The sequence below is a fragment of the Anabrus simplex genome, chromosome 2 (assembly GCF_040414725.1).
Source record: "Anabrus simplex isolate iqAnaSimp1 chromosome 2, ASM4041472v1, whole genome shotgun sequence".
Classification (NCBI taxonomy): domain Eukaryota; kingdom Metazoa; phylum Arthropoda; class Insecta; order Orthoptera; family Tettigoniidae; genus Anabrus; species Anabrus simplex.
This window is the reverse complement of record NC_090266.1, coordinates 304,148,071-304,163,701: the sequence shown is the minus strand read 5'-3', so window position 1 is coordinate 304,163,701 and position 15,631 is coordinate 304,148,071. Positions and strand designations below refer to the sequence as shown.

The 15,631-nt window shown below is 37.2% G+C and overlaps 1 protein-coding gene across 1 annotated transcript in view; it reads right to left on the bottom strand.

Moving 5' to 3' along the window:
• Window positions 1–10,914: 10,914 nt before the first annotated feature.
• Window positions 10,915–15,631, bottom strand: part of LOC136863519 (spindle assembly abnormal protein 6 homolog) — a 353,838-nt gene continuing 349,121 nt past the window's right edge. Inside the window, exons 9-10 of the mRNA XM_068225981.1 lie at window positions 11,211–11,418; window positions 10,915–10,967 (exon numbers count right to left, since the gene is read on the bottom strand). Of these exons, the coding sequence (XP_068082082.1) occupies window positions 10,915–10,967; window positions 11,211–11,418 (261 nt within the window). The remainder of the gene's footprint in view (window positions 10,968–11,210; window positions 11,419–15,631) is intronic.

Here is a 15,631-nt window from a genome sequence, read left to right as displayed (position 1 = left end):
GAATGTTCTAATACCGTTGGGGTCGGAAAAGAACAAGAGTTGACCAATGAGAGGTCGGACAGGAGAGATAAAAGAGAGGAGCCTGGCACAAGTAAGTGGAAGCATGCCAGGACTCAGCTAAGGGCCCAGGACTCAGCTAAGGGCCCTATGCTCGCCAACCAACGCTTCCAAGTTGAGAGCACCTGGGGCCCATTTTGGTTGCCTCTTATGACATGCAGGGGATACCGTGGTTGTATTCTTCATCTGCGTCCCCCATCCACAGGGGGTTTTTCCATTTTTTTGTGTAAATTCTTCAAAACTTTTTCTTCTCCTACCAATTCCTTACATTTCCTTTTATTATCAACGTACTTCCTTTTGCTTTTCTCTTTTTAATCTCTATTCCATTCTTGCCATGCTTTTTTCTTTTCTTTCACTGCTTCTCTCACTCATTCCACCACGGTGTCTCCTATCTTCAACTACCATCCGTTATCTCATACACATTACCATTCTCAATTTCCTTAAACTTTCTCCAAATACCTAAATGCTCTCCAACACAATTACTTGTCAAAAAATCTTCAAACCCTGAATCCCCATAATATTCACGACCGCTCTTGTGATTCTCATCAGGCACAAAATGTGACCTAACATCCCCTGCACAAAAACTTTCACACATAGCATTGACAGTTTTCATCCACTCATCCTTATCCAACATACCAGCATCAATCACGTCAAGCTCGTTCACACAATTCTTCTCACATGTTCCCTCACTCACACTCTCTCTATCTTACTGAAATCACTACCATCACCAACCTCGAGATCCCCACCATTGCTACTAAATTCCCCCACATTTACTACGTCTTTCATACTCTTCATCGTAGTCCCTACTCGCACATCATCCGTGTCTTCAACACTGTCGCTCTCAACCCTCTTAACGGAAGTTTCATTAATCTCAAAATAATCACTGGTCTGACACATTATTGACGTAACATTAATCTCCTCACTTACACTAATATCCACATCATCATATGTCTTCATCAAAGACTCCTCCTCCACCAAATAACCTTCACCACATTCACAAAAAACTTCCTTTTCAATTTCTGCAACTTCTCAAAGAGCATCAATTACCACAGTGTTATCACCATCAATTTAGCACATAGTAGGTCCTCCAACAAATCCTCCTCCATTTGTTCACAACCCTTACCCATAAAATCTCTTTGATCATCAATTTCCTTCCCTACATTATTAACTGCCTTCCCCGTACTACTACCCCAATCGTTAATTGCTATGCTAATGCTTATCAATTACCTTACCTACCTCCTCCCCTACATTACTAATTTTATCACTTAATTCCTTCTCCTGATTACTAATTTCACTACTCAAATTATTCCCTTGAACACTCAATTTGGCCAACTGCTCCAATACCAACTTCATAAAATCATTATTACCCCCATATTACTTTGATTTCCCTCACTACTCTTCCCTTCACCCCCCCCCCCCCCCCCCCCCCCCCCCCCCCGTCTGTTACTAATTCCATACAAATATTCCACAGACATCTTTTCACTATGAACACTACTTACATCAAAACTTTGTCTGCTTGTTTCAGAGCTGCTCTCCTGATCATTAACAGATATACTTCCTTTATGCACTATTCTCCCTCTCAAATGCATAACACTATTATTACTCTCACTAGTATTCATTCTCTGCTGATAAACATACAACGCTGATAAATTACTCCCAACACAAGCTCACTAACACTGGACAAAATGTGCCCATCGAGATCATATTGCCAGTCTGGATATCATTTGGCTTCACGTTGCGGCACCAATTACACTGGTACCACCCAAACATTAGCTCCACAACGTGATCACAACGTTACTAGGGCTCATAAACTCATAACATTCACTCTCAAAACTGCACTACTCAGGGTAACTCTCATAAATCCATCTATATTATTATTATTATTAATATGAAATCTGAACTGCTGTAGCACACAAGTGGCATCTACAGGTTTCTGGACTCCCCAGTACATTTACACTTCCTGTACTTAATTAATACCATGTTACAGAACACAACTACCAAAACAGAAAATTGATTGGGCACCAGTGTATTTGATAATACATGATACGAACTTAGCATGAGACTAATATATATCTTCCAGGGTGCAGTCATAGTCTGACAATATCCTGACTTGCTTACCTAACCTGACGATTTGTTGAACTGAAAAGGTATGAGAATATACTGGCTAGGTTATACTCTTTTGTGAAGTGACACACAGCCAATTAAAATGTACAAATATACTTGTAAAATTAGCCACCTCAACATTCCTGTAACATACCAATAGGCTTACCATCCACCTTCATAACACATGACAACAAAACGACAATATAAGAAATATACACTTAAAATTAACCAGAATATCTAGGAAATTAAATTTGGAAAAATTGAAAGAAAATTAGGGAAAAATAGAAGAAGCAACACATCTAATACAGCAACATCAAATAACAAAAACAGTAGAACTATGCACAATGACTTTGCAATCATGTCAAACACAAATAAAGGATAGGAAATCGCAACCATGGTTTGACAAAGAATGCTATGATGAACGGAAGAAGATGCTATCAGCACTACATCGCGCCAAAACTACAGTGCAAAAACGTGATTCAACATTATAGGCCCAGCAATGAAAGTTGTACAAAATTTTAATTAAACAGAAAGAAGCAGACTGCATAGATCTAGATGCCAGAAGACAAGCAGAACATGCTCAAAAAGATCCTTTCATAGCGCTCAGAAAACCAAGATTACCTATAGTAAAAGGAATTTCCATCGACACATGGAAATATCATTTTGGCACCATTCTAAAACATCCAACATAAGGACACAGCAAATGAATATTATGCTATGGAAACAACAGAAAATATCACCCCGATAACAGGACAGGAAATATATCACGCAATAACAAAGGCAAAAAATAACAAGGCTTCAGGACCAGACGGCATAGATACAGAACATCTCAAAGAATCTTACAATCTGATGGAAGACTATTGGATAGGATTATTGAATACATGTTTGAGTATAGGAAAATTTCCTGAACAATGGAGAACATCAATAATAAAAGTTATTTTCAAGGGGAAAGGGGAAACTTATAACCCAGACTCATACAGAGGGATAGCCCTCAAAAAACGTCCTTCAAAATATTCATGGAAATTTTAAGCGGCAGGGTTACTGATGAAGTAGATGTCCTAATACCAGAAAAACAATTTGGTTTCAGAAAGGTAAGAAGCACTCTCCATGCTGTGAACTGCTTGGTAGAACATGTTCAAGATACAATAGGAAACCCAGGGAGAAAATATTTTGTAGTCTTCGTAGATTACAGAAAAGCCTTCGATTTCATAAACACTCATCATAGTCTATTAGCTTCATCTCCGTATTGATTGCTAGTACAACATAAAGATAATTGAGAAATCTCCACCTTATCAATACATTAATTTATTTACTTTAAAGTAGTAAATTCAGTCAGTACTGATTTCGATCCCTATGGGATCATCCTCAGCTGACACACAAAGAAATAGTTACAAAAACATCACATATGAAAGATTACACCTTGTAAAACTAGTCCAATTAGATCAGACGTTAAAAGTTGTTTGTTAAAATATTAGTGAGTATATCTTTGGTTAAAAGCACCTGCTGTGTGAGGCATATGACCCCACTATGTCTAGACTATTATACATTAAATGGATTTTACATTTGTTTACATTAGTGTTTAGGATATTACACTTAATATAATTGATCCATTTAATTCAAACATTCAGAATTGCTTATTAAAATGATAAATATGCCTATCTTTGGCTTAAAAAGTACATTGTTGTTAAGGCATATCATCACACTGTGCCTATATTATTGAACATGGAATGAAGTTTGCACTTATACACACTAGTAATTGTAAATTTGTTGTAATGTCTTGAAAATATTTGTTATTTGAGGCTTATCACTTCATTGTATCTGATCTATGAAATATCAATAGGATTATTTACACTTTTTGCATTGATATTTAGGATATTTCACTTTTGTATAACTAGTCCAATTGGAACAAACATGAAATGCTTATTGAAATGGAACTTTCTTGGCTAAAAAATGCTTGTTATATGATATGTGTTATCTCATGCACCTATTTTATTGTGCATAAAATGAGGTTTACACTTGTTAACATTAGTACTATGAGATTGTTATCGTCTATAGTATGTACATGAAAAATTTTTGATCTGACATGGCAAGCCAGTTAAAAGTAGATAAAATAGTAAATTAATGGAATAGGTCCAGTTTCTTATTCATACTGTTTGTTTTTACCACTTTGCACTAGTAAATTGGTAAGTGTATGGCATATGTATGCTAAATTAAATTAGAATCGACCAAGAGACCAACAAGCAAGATACCATAAACCACACAACAACTTAAAAAACTCAAAAACAAAATCCAACAAAATAACTTACTAGTAACTAAGGCAGACAAGGGAAACACAACAGTTATCATGGATAAAGATGAATACATAGCTAAAACTAAAACTTGCTTCCAAGATGAAACTTTCCAAATCAAGACCAAAGATCACACCAATAGAATTCAAAAGAACTTAAAAATTTTATTGAAAAACACTCACTTCCTTTTAAATGAACAAGAAACCACAAAATTGATTACAATGAACCCAGGACTACCTACTGCTAAAGCATACCCAAAAATCCACTAAGATAATATTCCCATGAGACCTATAATAAACTATAGACCAAGCCCTACCTATAAACTATCACAATTCATCCAAAAATTTCTTAAAAAACATTATGTCTTCCAGGCAAAGAAAACCATAAAAAACTCAATAGAATTTTGCAACATTACCAAAAACATAAAAATAGAACAACACCATAAATTAGTATCATATGACATAACAAATATGTATCCCAACATACCTACACAAAAAACCATAACAATCATTGAATCCAATCTCAAAAACCATAGTAAGCTAAGCAAGTTAGAAATAGATGAATTCATGAAATTATTACATTTTGCTATTAACAATAATTACTTTAAATTCCATGATACTATATACCACCAAAAAGGATTACCCATGGGATCACCAACATCAGGTATACTGGCTGAAATATACATAGACTACCTAGAACATCAAGAAATCCAAAAACTAGACAACATTCCCTTTTGGTGTAGATTTGTTGACGACGTATTTGTTATAATAGATAATAGGCATACCAATGAAAATAAAATCCTAGAACAACTAAATAAAATAGACCCTCACATAAAATTCACTATGGAAACTGAAAATAACAACACAATAAACTACCTAGATATATCCATAACTAGACACAACAACCATTTAACATACAAGATATACAGGAAACCTACCCACACATCTAACACAATAAAAATAGATTCCACCCACCCACACACCCACAAGAAAGCCGCATACTATAGCATGATATACAGAGCATACAACATTCCACTCACGAAAAAAGACAAACAAAGAATTGAACCTAATTCATGAAATAGCCAAACAGAACGGATACAAAAAAGAAATGATAAACCAAATTATCAACAAAATAAAAAACCAATCAAAAACCAAGTTAACCAGAACCATAAAAGATAAAAAAGACTATGCACTATTTACCTACAATAATAACCACATACACTCCATAACTAACATTTTTTTAAAACAAGGTTTGAAAATAGCCTACAAAACCACACGTAGCAATACTAACATACTATACAATTCCAAATCAGTCAATAATATCAATAAATACAACCACTCGGGTGTCTACCGCCTGAAATGCAATGACTGCAGAGCCAGCTATATAGGGCATACCGGAAGAAACTTTCAAATACGATACAACGAACATATAAATGCAATCAAGCATAGACACTTTTCAGCCATGGGACAACATATCAATGACCAAAAACACAGATTCACAAATATCAATAACGACATGCAAATCCTCAATACCAATCCGAAGAGCCCCTTGCTCAGTATACTAGAAGAATTCTACATAAGCCTAGACCAATACATCAACCCAAATTTCAACTTAAATGAAACCACAGATAAAAACAATATTCTTTTCGATGCAGTCATTCCCCTCCTAACAAATTATTATTTAAAAAGAATTAACAAACAACAACCCACACATACAAATAAACCGCTCAAAGATCTCCCCTCCTCCAACCCGGCTCCCCTCACAAGCGCTCCACCCATCCCTCCAAACCTCCCCTCCGCTGCCGCAAACTACAGTCCTAGGACAACACGTAACGGATCTCGACAGGCAGCTGCGCATAGCACACAGCGTCAACACTCAACGTAAGTAATATAACATACAACTCACTTTCCACAGTCCACAATACACCATCTCTTATACCGATTATTTCTACTTGCAGATACATATACCCTACAACATACAAGAAGCCTCCACGCTATCATCACAATAAACGTGTATTGGCTAACAAACCACATAATTTAAATTTCATCAAGATGCACGGCACTTCTAATGAAATTCAACTCATAACAGCCACCATTTAACTCAGCAACGACACACGCAGCTTTTCTCAACAATATCTATAGACCAAGATAACTTTATCACTAGCAGCAATTTATGAAAATTGTAATAAATGGAAAAACAATATAAACTTTAATTTAGCATACATATGCCATACACTTACCAATTTACTAGTGCAAAGTGGTAAAAACAAACAGTATGAATAAGAAACTGGACCTATTCCATTAGTTTACTATTTTATCTACTGTTAACCGGCTTGCCATGTCAGATCAAAAATTTTTCATGTACATACTATAGACGATAACAATCTCATAGTACTAATGTTAACAAGTGTAAACCTCATTTTATGCACAATAAAATAGGTGCATGAGGTAACACATATCATATAACAAGCATTTTTTAGCCAAGAAAGTTCCATTTCAATAAGCATTTCATGTTTGTTCCAATTGGACTAGTTATACAAAAGTGAAATATCCTAAATATCAATGCAAAAAGTGTAAATAATCCTATTGATATTTCATAGATCAGATACAATGAAGTGATAAGCCTCAAATAACAAATATTTTCAAGACGTTACAACAAATTTACAATTACTAGTGTGTATAAGTGCAAACTTCATTCCATGTTCAATAATATAGGCACAGTGTGACGATATGCCTTAACAACAATGTACTTTTTAAGCCAAAGATAGACATATTTATCATTTTAATAAGCAATTCTGAATGTTTGAATCAAATGGATCAATTATATTAAGTGTAATATCCTAAACACTAATGTAAACAAATGTAAAATCCATTTAATGTATAATAGTCTAGACATAGTGGGGTCATATGCCTCACACAGCAGGTGCTTTTAACCAAAGATATACTCCCTAATATTTTAACAAACAACTTTTAACGTGTCATCTAATTGGACTAGTTTTACAAGGTGTAATCTTTCATATGTGATGTTTTTGTAACTATTTCTTTGTGTGTCAGCTGAGGATGATTCCATAGGAATCGAAACCGGTACTGACTGAATTTACTACTTTAAAGTAAATAAATTAATGTATTGATAAGGTGGAGACTTCTCTATTATCTTTATGTTCATAAACACTCATCCGAAAACTCAGTCTGTTGATTGGCGAAGCACACCAAATAACGAAAATACTTTCAGACAACCTAAATACAGTTTCACCCAAATATCTGATGATATCACATTATCCAAGAGTTTAATTCAAACTAATGGTGTTCTACAAGGAGATCCGATTAGCCCATTATTGTTCAACATCATGACAGCAGACATTACAAATATCATTAAGAACAGTTCAGCAATACTTCTTCTCTATGCAGATGATATGCTGATAGGTTCAGAAGACAGAGAAGAGCTCCAGATGGTACTAAACAGACTCACTTCATGGGCCCTAGAAAATGACTTACAAATAAATCATGACAAAACTAAACAAATGACTTTCAGAAGTGGTGGTAAGCTTTCTCCAAAAGATACACTGACCCTTCAAAATAAACATCTAGAAGTAGTACCAGCATTTAAATAACTCAGAACAACTCTTCAAACAACACTGGCATCTTTTAACAATTATATCAAAGAAAGAAGAACATCAGCAATAAAAGCGATTTACAACATTCAACAACCACAAAAACTTTCAATTTAAAAAAAAAAGCAATGATACAATTTAAAACAGTTATAGCACCAATAGCAACTTATGGGATCCATATAATCTGGAATAAACTTAAAATTAACGACTTGATAACGCTAGAGAAATTTAAAGCTCGTTATATGAAATGAATCCTGGGTATCAGGTAGACAGCACCATCAAGACTGACCTATGTCTTACTAAAAGAAACTTTATTTATAGAAGACATCAGAATGCAGATAAAACTGCCAAACACTGAGGCCTACGAGAAGACATTCCAAATTCTAATAGAAAAAGCAGCTATATCTGGAATGACTTTTATTCAACAGACGCCATAATGAGAGATTATTGGAAACAAGCAAATTACGAGCTTCAAAACATAATAACGTGATATGTAACACATGGTTTTCATCACAAGTTCTGCCAAAATAAAAGATTTCATCACCCAAATGAAAATTGTGTGTGTATGTGAATGGAGCAATGAACACTGTGAAAGATATCATGCAAATATCTGCAGCAAAAGACAAATATTTATAACAAAACTAGGACTAGGGGAATGTAATATAATTATTGTATTTTGCACATTATGCGCATTTTCGTTAATAATAAAAATTAACCACTTCAGTATACCTATAGCATACCACTACCTTCCACCGCCATAATACATGACAACACAAATTACAACATAAGAAATACTGTTTTCTCTTACTATTCACAATCAGCACTGAATTTACATGACATAATTACTGAATTAAATTAGCTGATACCACGACCTTGCTACATTAGGACTTTCTCCGTCCCTTGATATGCGCTAAATTCCACTGTAAATTTTTTACAAAATATCTTCTTCTTAGCTTGAATTTATATATCACATATAATCTGACTAGTCTGAATAGCCGGATCACGAACCTCAGCCGCATAACCTGCTATACTATCTCGAAGTTGAAGTTAAATACCACCATACACTGCCAAACTCGCCGATAACTTTCCTGGCAAGTTCACGGTCTGTTTTCACAGTGAAACCATACTCGTGTTATAATCAGCAAAGTATAATGGTTTAGCACTTCATAGCAGACTTCTATATAACATGTAATGATATGTAAGCCTGTCGTACATCCCAACCAGTCGTCCAGAGACGAGACAAGACACAGACAGCAGCATTCAATAGGACAAAACGTCGCACACTTCAAATGGGACAACCAGCCGATCACAACATTTCAAATAGTCAAGACCAATAAGACTAACCTTCCGGCAAACCAGCCATAAAATAAACACTTTCAAATAACATGATTTTTTCCGTCCTAGGTAATCACAGTCTTCCATTTCTGTCACATGTGGCAAGCTGTTTTCAAAATTGTGAAGCACAGCATTGGCGTAATGACGCATTGAAAACTATAGGGACATATGTCATATTGGGTGAACCAACTTTCTACACAATATTCTATACATTTTGTTCTCTTGCTTAACCAGGATTCCCAACTTTTGGTGCCTCAGAATGCCATCAATTTAACACACAGTTCTTACAATAACTAAATAATGTTTGATACATTAATAAATACCTACGATAAATAAATGATGCTGACAATATATAAATAAATACATAACCTATAACATGGCATAAATATTGCAGTAAATACAAAAATTGACTTCACATGGAGTTGGAATTCTGTACGATTACAAACATCATATAACCTTACTCCGTATACATGCCGGGGAGGTCTGGAATAAAACTCAAGGTTTTGGCATGCACCTGAGTGATTAGGAATTGTACACCACCACTACTGACTAATACTAAAAAAGTTTAAATTGTAACAATTGGGAAGATCCATCAAATCAATACAGCCTTACAATCACTCTTAGTGATAAATAACATTTACAAAAAATACAGTATATGTTTCGGCTTTTAAGAGCCCTCATCAGCTGTTTCAATAGTCTAAATTAAAATAGCCATAAATAAGGCATTGTCTACACAATTGTGTGCACAAATATAATAATCATTTAAAACAAGGTCCAACACATTAAAAACACTGTATACACATTATGTATCAAGCACATTCAACCCGAATCTTAAAATAAAGTGAAAATTTAAAAAAATGATGCTACTTCAAATTACAACAGTCCAATTTTTTAAATCCATCTTAAAGTTAAAACATATGCCTCTCCTGCAATATATGTTTAAAAGTTTCTGTTGCCGACACACGTTAATGGAAGAGGGAAATACTCCTCAAGGTTGAATCCTATGGCTGTATTGAACTGTACGGAACTTTTTCATTTGTAATAATCTAATACAAACAAGTGTCTGGAAAGCTGCACTGTGTTTTTTTGTAAATATAATTGATCACTAAGAGTGACTGTAAGGCTGTATTAATTTGGTGAATCTCCCCAACCATTATAAATTAAATTTTGGAGGCAATACGGAACAAGGATGAAATTTTAAACCTGTAATAACATTTAGAAGGTCAAACAAAATTCAACTAATGGGACTCGAATCAACAAATAATGGCACGGCAGCTTCAAGAGATGAAACTGCAATGACTATGGCTACCAAGGAAGCTTGACATTACGCTGCTAGCATGCAAGTCATACAGTTAGTGGCAACAACTTGCTAGTTTGGGAAGTATTTAAAAACTCTCTCACGGCTGGAAAGGAAGCGTGATATATTTTTAAAATATGTACATAGAGTACATTACAATAACTTATTTTTCATATAGTATCAAGCAGATGCAGACCCATCACAATGTGCAGCCATCTTCAACCTTACAGCAGAATCACAGATAAGCACTTCAACTGTCGCTTCATCTTTGGCATACCTAAACTTGAGAATATCCTTTCAGACTGCATATATACAAATGTCGTAGTATGAGTTTTCAACGTAATTGCCAGATAAATGTGCAAACTGCTGCATAAATTTAAACTGCACATTTATCAGTCAGGCACAAAATCAAGAAACTGGCCTCATCACCAGAACTTCATTCCTACATATGATATGCTATAACACCACTGACTTTTGTCAGGCAAAAAAAGTAATGAAAACAAATCAGGAAAGAACTTACCATTTTTGTTGTTTTCCAGTTCTCTATCCTTCACTTTAAGTTGCTCAGCAGCTGAATGCAGTTGCTGATTAAGATCATCTCTGCAGGTTTGAAGCATTTTTACTTTTTCTACTGCGTGTTTCAACTCTCCGCCTAACTCCTGAATGTTTCTCTCCTTCTCAGCAAGTAATTTTTCTTGTTGTGCCAACATAGTATTTTTGAGAAGTAACTGGAACAAAGTGGAGAATACAATGTGAATTATTATGTCTGTCTGTTAGGTCATCAGCCCAGAGGCTGGTTGGATCCTCAAATAGTACCACCAAAGGCTATGCAGTTATAGAGAAACAGCAAAGACCAATGGCAGAGCCCAAATGAAGCGTACTAGGCAAGATGAGGAGTGAGGTAGTTTTCCATTGCTTTCCTCACTGGGCCAGAATGTGCCACTGCAGCACGACTGACCCTATGAGAAACACCTTTCATAACACTCAGACACTTTTTGTGCTCCGAATGTCATTATTCAGCACCATCCATACCCCAGCAACTTCCATATTGTCAAAGCCATGGATGAGACTGGGACTTCAGTGGAAGCTACACTTTGCTCTGGCCTGTGCCAATTATTATAACATTATAACCTAGCATATTCAGTACAATGGAAATCCCTATCTGGCCTGCTAGAAGAATCCATAGATCATGATGCGTAAGCAAGACGCATCAATTCCAAAATGAAAATTGAATGAAGGGAAATATTTGAAAACCATTCTTAGACATCACACTTAGCTTACATACAGGATTCACAAATAAAATGTATTCTAAACAAATCAGTAACAAAAATAACATGATTAATGCACTTTTAAAATTACACATTTAAGCCTGGTGAAGATAAGACTGGAACAGAATAAGTAAAAATGTTTCAACACCATGAACACACACTCACACACACTCTCACTCTCTCTCTCTCTCTCTCTCTCTCTCTCTCTCTCTCTCTCTCTCTCTCTCTCTCTAGCCCCAACTCTCACCTGCATTATCCAATGTTATGCCCTTCAGCATTCTGTCTGCAAGCTTCTGTGAATTAACTAAATGCTTCCACAATCCTCAGTTTGTAACTAGCACTGTAGCTAATTTTAGTTACATACCTCTCATCTTGAAATAATTAAGAACCGAGTCTAACTGTCGTCACCTTGGTCTCCCTCCATTTCTCATATCCCCCACAACCAAGGTCAATATTCTCTCAGGTAATCTATCCTCCTCCATTCATCTTGCATGACCCACCACCAAAGCCCCTTGATACTCACAGCTCCATCCACAGAGTTAATTCCTAACTTGGCCTTTATCACGTCATTCAGAGTACCCTCCAGCCATCGTTCCCATCTGTCCGTATCAGCAATCAATCTTGCTACTTTTATGCCTGTTATCTTTAACTTATAAATAAGATATCCCAAATCCCCCCAGCTTTTACTCCTGTACAGCAATGCTGGTCACAAAACCAACCAGTGATATGACATTTTCGTGAGGAAGCAGACTTCTTTCTTAACAAAGAGCGTTTATTTCAACAGTGAGCTCACTGCATTAACACTGCTGCACCTTGATTCAACTTCACACACTATACGACCATCCTGGAAGAATGCAGACCCTAAATACTTGGATTGATCTATCTATTCCAGTTCTGTATTTCTGGCGTGAAATTCAATCGTAAGTTTCTTCTCTACGGACATCACTAGTCTTGGAAATGTTTATTTTCATATGATTCAAGCTGTAATTCTTTTTAAGTTCCAAGAAATCAGATTGCAGGCTTTTAGCACAACCTACCATTAAGTTGTCAGCATACGCCAAACTTTTTTTTTTTTTAATTTGTTTTACGTCACACCTACACTGATAGATCTTATGGTAACGATGGGATAGGAAAGGACTGGGAGTGGGAGTGGGAAGGAAGCACTTTTGCATTTGCCTGAAGTGAAAATTGGAAACCCCGAAAAACATCTTCAGGGCTGCCAACAGTGGGGTTCGAACCCACTATCTCCCAGATGCAAGTTCACAGCTGTGCGCTCCGAACTGCATGACCATCTCCCCCCAGTATATAGATGTGTATGCTAAACTGCTTAATACATTTCCACCAAAATTAATCCCTCTCAACCATTTTATACCTTTCAGTAAATGATCCACGTAAACTATGAAAAACAAAAGGGAAAGATTATAGCCTTCTCCACCCGTGTAACTACCCTCAGCCAGGAGTTCATTCAACTATCAAGTCTCACTGCAGTCCAATTGCCAACATAAATGCCTTTGATTGCCTGAAATAACTTCCAACTAATCACATAATCCCTCAGAACAGCTAACATCTTTATTCTCAGAACACTTCCCTACATCTACAAAATATAAATGTAACCATTTTCCATATAGAATTTTTCAATTACCTGGCGCATACTGAAACCTGATCTTGACAGACCCTCTGCAATCACAAACCGCACTGGTTTTCATCCAACTTACTCTCAACCACTAATCGCACCATATTTTCCAAAATGCCAGTGACTACCTTGCCTGGTGTACTGATCAATAAAACACTTCCATAACTGTTGCAATCTTTCCTGTTCACTTGCTTATACCAGGTGGTCCACCAGCCCCTTGCAATCGAGTTTTATGCATCCCTTCACATTTACTACAATTCTGGAAGACATCGGTCCCTCTCCCTAAACCGGGCTAATATAACGAGATATGTATTTATGGGCTAGAAGACAGCAGGAATCATGAGCGCCACTATTGATTCATTATGGGTACTTCGAATGAACCTGTGAAACTAGTACAGATACATGTAACGCATACTTTAAAACAGGAGGTGTACGCACAGACTGGGAGCTCGGTACTGTATAGGCTGGAAAGTGGGCATCTTAGGTCAAGTGTCGAGTAGCTCACATGGCAAGCGGGCGGGGAGATATATGATAGTGGACAGTGCTTGAGGTAGGAGGTTCAAATCCCACATTTTTAACAGGCAGTTGCCTGGGATGTGGTAAGGTTGCATACTTGATAGCTTCCAAGGAGTGATTTATTTATTTGACCCTGTAAAGACCACATGTATCGTTGCATTAGGTATGGTGCTGGGTTGGACGAGGATGAGGATGATGGTCAGTGGCCAGTTAGCTACGTCGTACATGTTCCAAGCTTCATAGACCACAGGTAGGGCAAAGTATGCCCCATTGGAACGATAACAACATGCGATGGCAGGTAAGTATGTAGCTGCGCGAACACCCCCCCAACAAAGCAATTCACAACACAAAGTTTATTCACTCCCTGGAGATGTATTCCAGCGATGAGTATGTGGATATGTTACTTATCTATGGAGAAGCTAGAAAGAATGCATAGCAGGCACAACACCTGTACCAAGAACACTATCTGGATGGACGACAACCAACAGGCATGGCATTTCGGAGTGTGGAAAGATGCCTACGGGATACTGCATCCCTGGGAAGGACACGGCCTGTTCAAGATCATCCCGTGACGTCTGCTAACAATGAAATTTAATTATTCGGGACAAATATTTCAGGTTCCCTATGGGAAACATCATCTATATCACAACAATGAAGAGGTCGTGTTTAATGCTATCCGGCGTAACCCTCATACTAGCACACGGGCCACTGCGCAGGAGACAAACGTCAACCGAGTGTCTCTTATGGGGATAATGCATACCCACCGGTTTCACCTGTACCATCTGCACTTACACCAGGATCGCCATAGTCATGATTTCGATGCCCGGGTGGCATTCTATCAATAGATTCTACCGCATGTAGACATTGATCCTGCTTTTCTAGTGACTCGCTTATTTATGGACGAAGCACGATTTCACAACAACAGAACCGTTAATCACCATAATATGCAGTACTGGATTGTGTGTGACAGACAGCTTTTCAGGTACAGTGGGGCGCGAATGTATGGTATGGAATCATAGGTGATCACCTCATTGATCCGCATTTCTTTGAGGGCCATCTGACCAGCCTACACTATCTGCGGTTTGTCCAAGATGAACTACCACCATTTTTGGAACATGTGCCATTCCTTGACCGCTGCAGGATGAGGTTTCAACATGATGGAGCTCCACCGCACGCGGCAGTGGTTGACCGGGACCATCTTCATGCGACGTATCCTGGTAAATGGGTAGGAATGGGAGGACCTGTTCCCTAGCCCGCCAAATAGCCTGATCTTACGCCCCTGGATTTTTTCTGCGGGGCCATGTAAGACAACTGTTGTCTGCACAGGACCCGGGCAGTCCTCGTCACCTTAGACAGCTCATCACCGAGGAATGCCAATCCATTTTGCCAGAGATGTTGCAATGGGCCAGGCAGTCCTTATAACATCTCGCGCAGCTTTGTATCGACCATGGAGGCGGACATTTCAAGCAGGTGCTGTGTTAAATGACGTTGATAACTGAAACCCTGTCACAAGTTTCCTAGCCT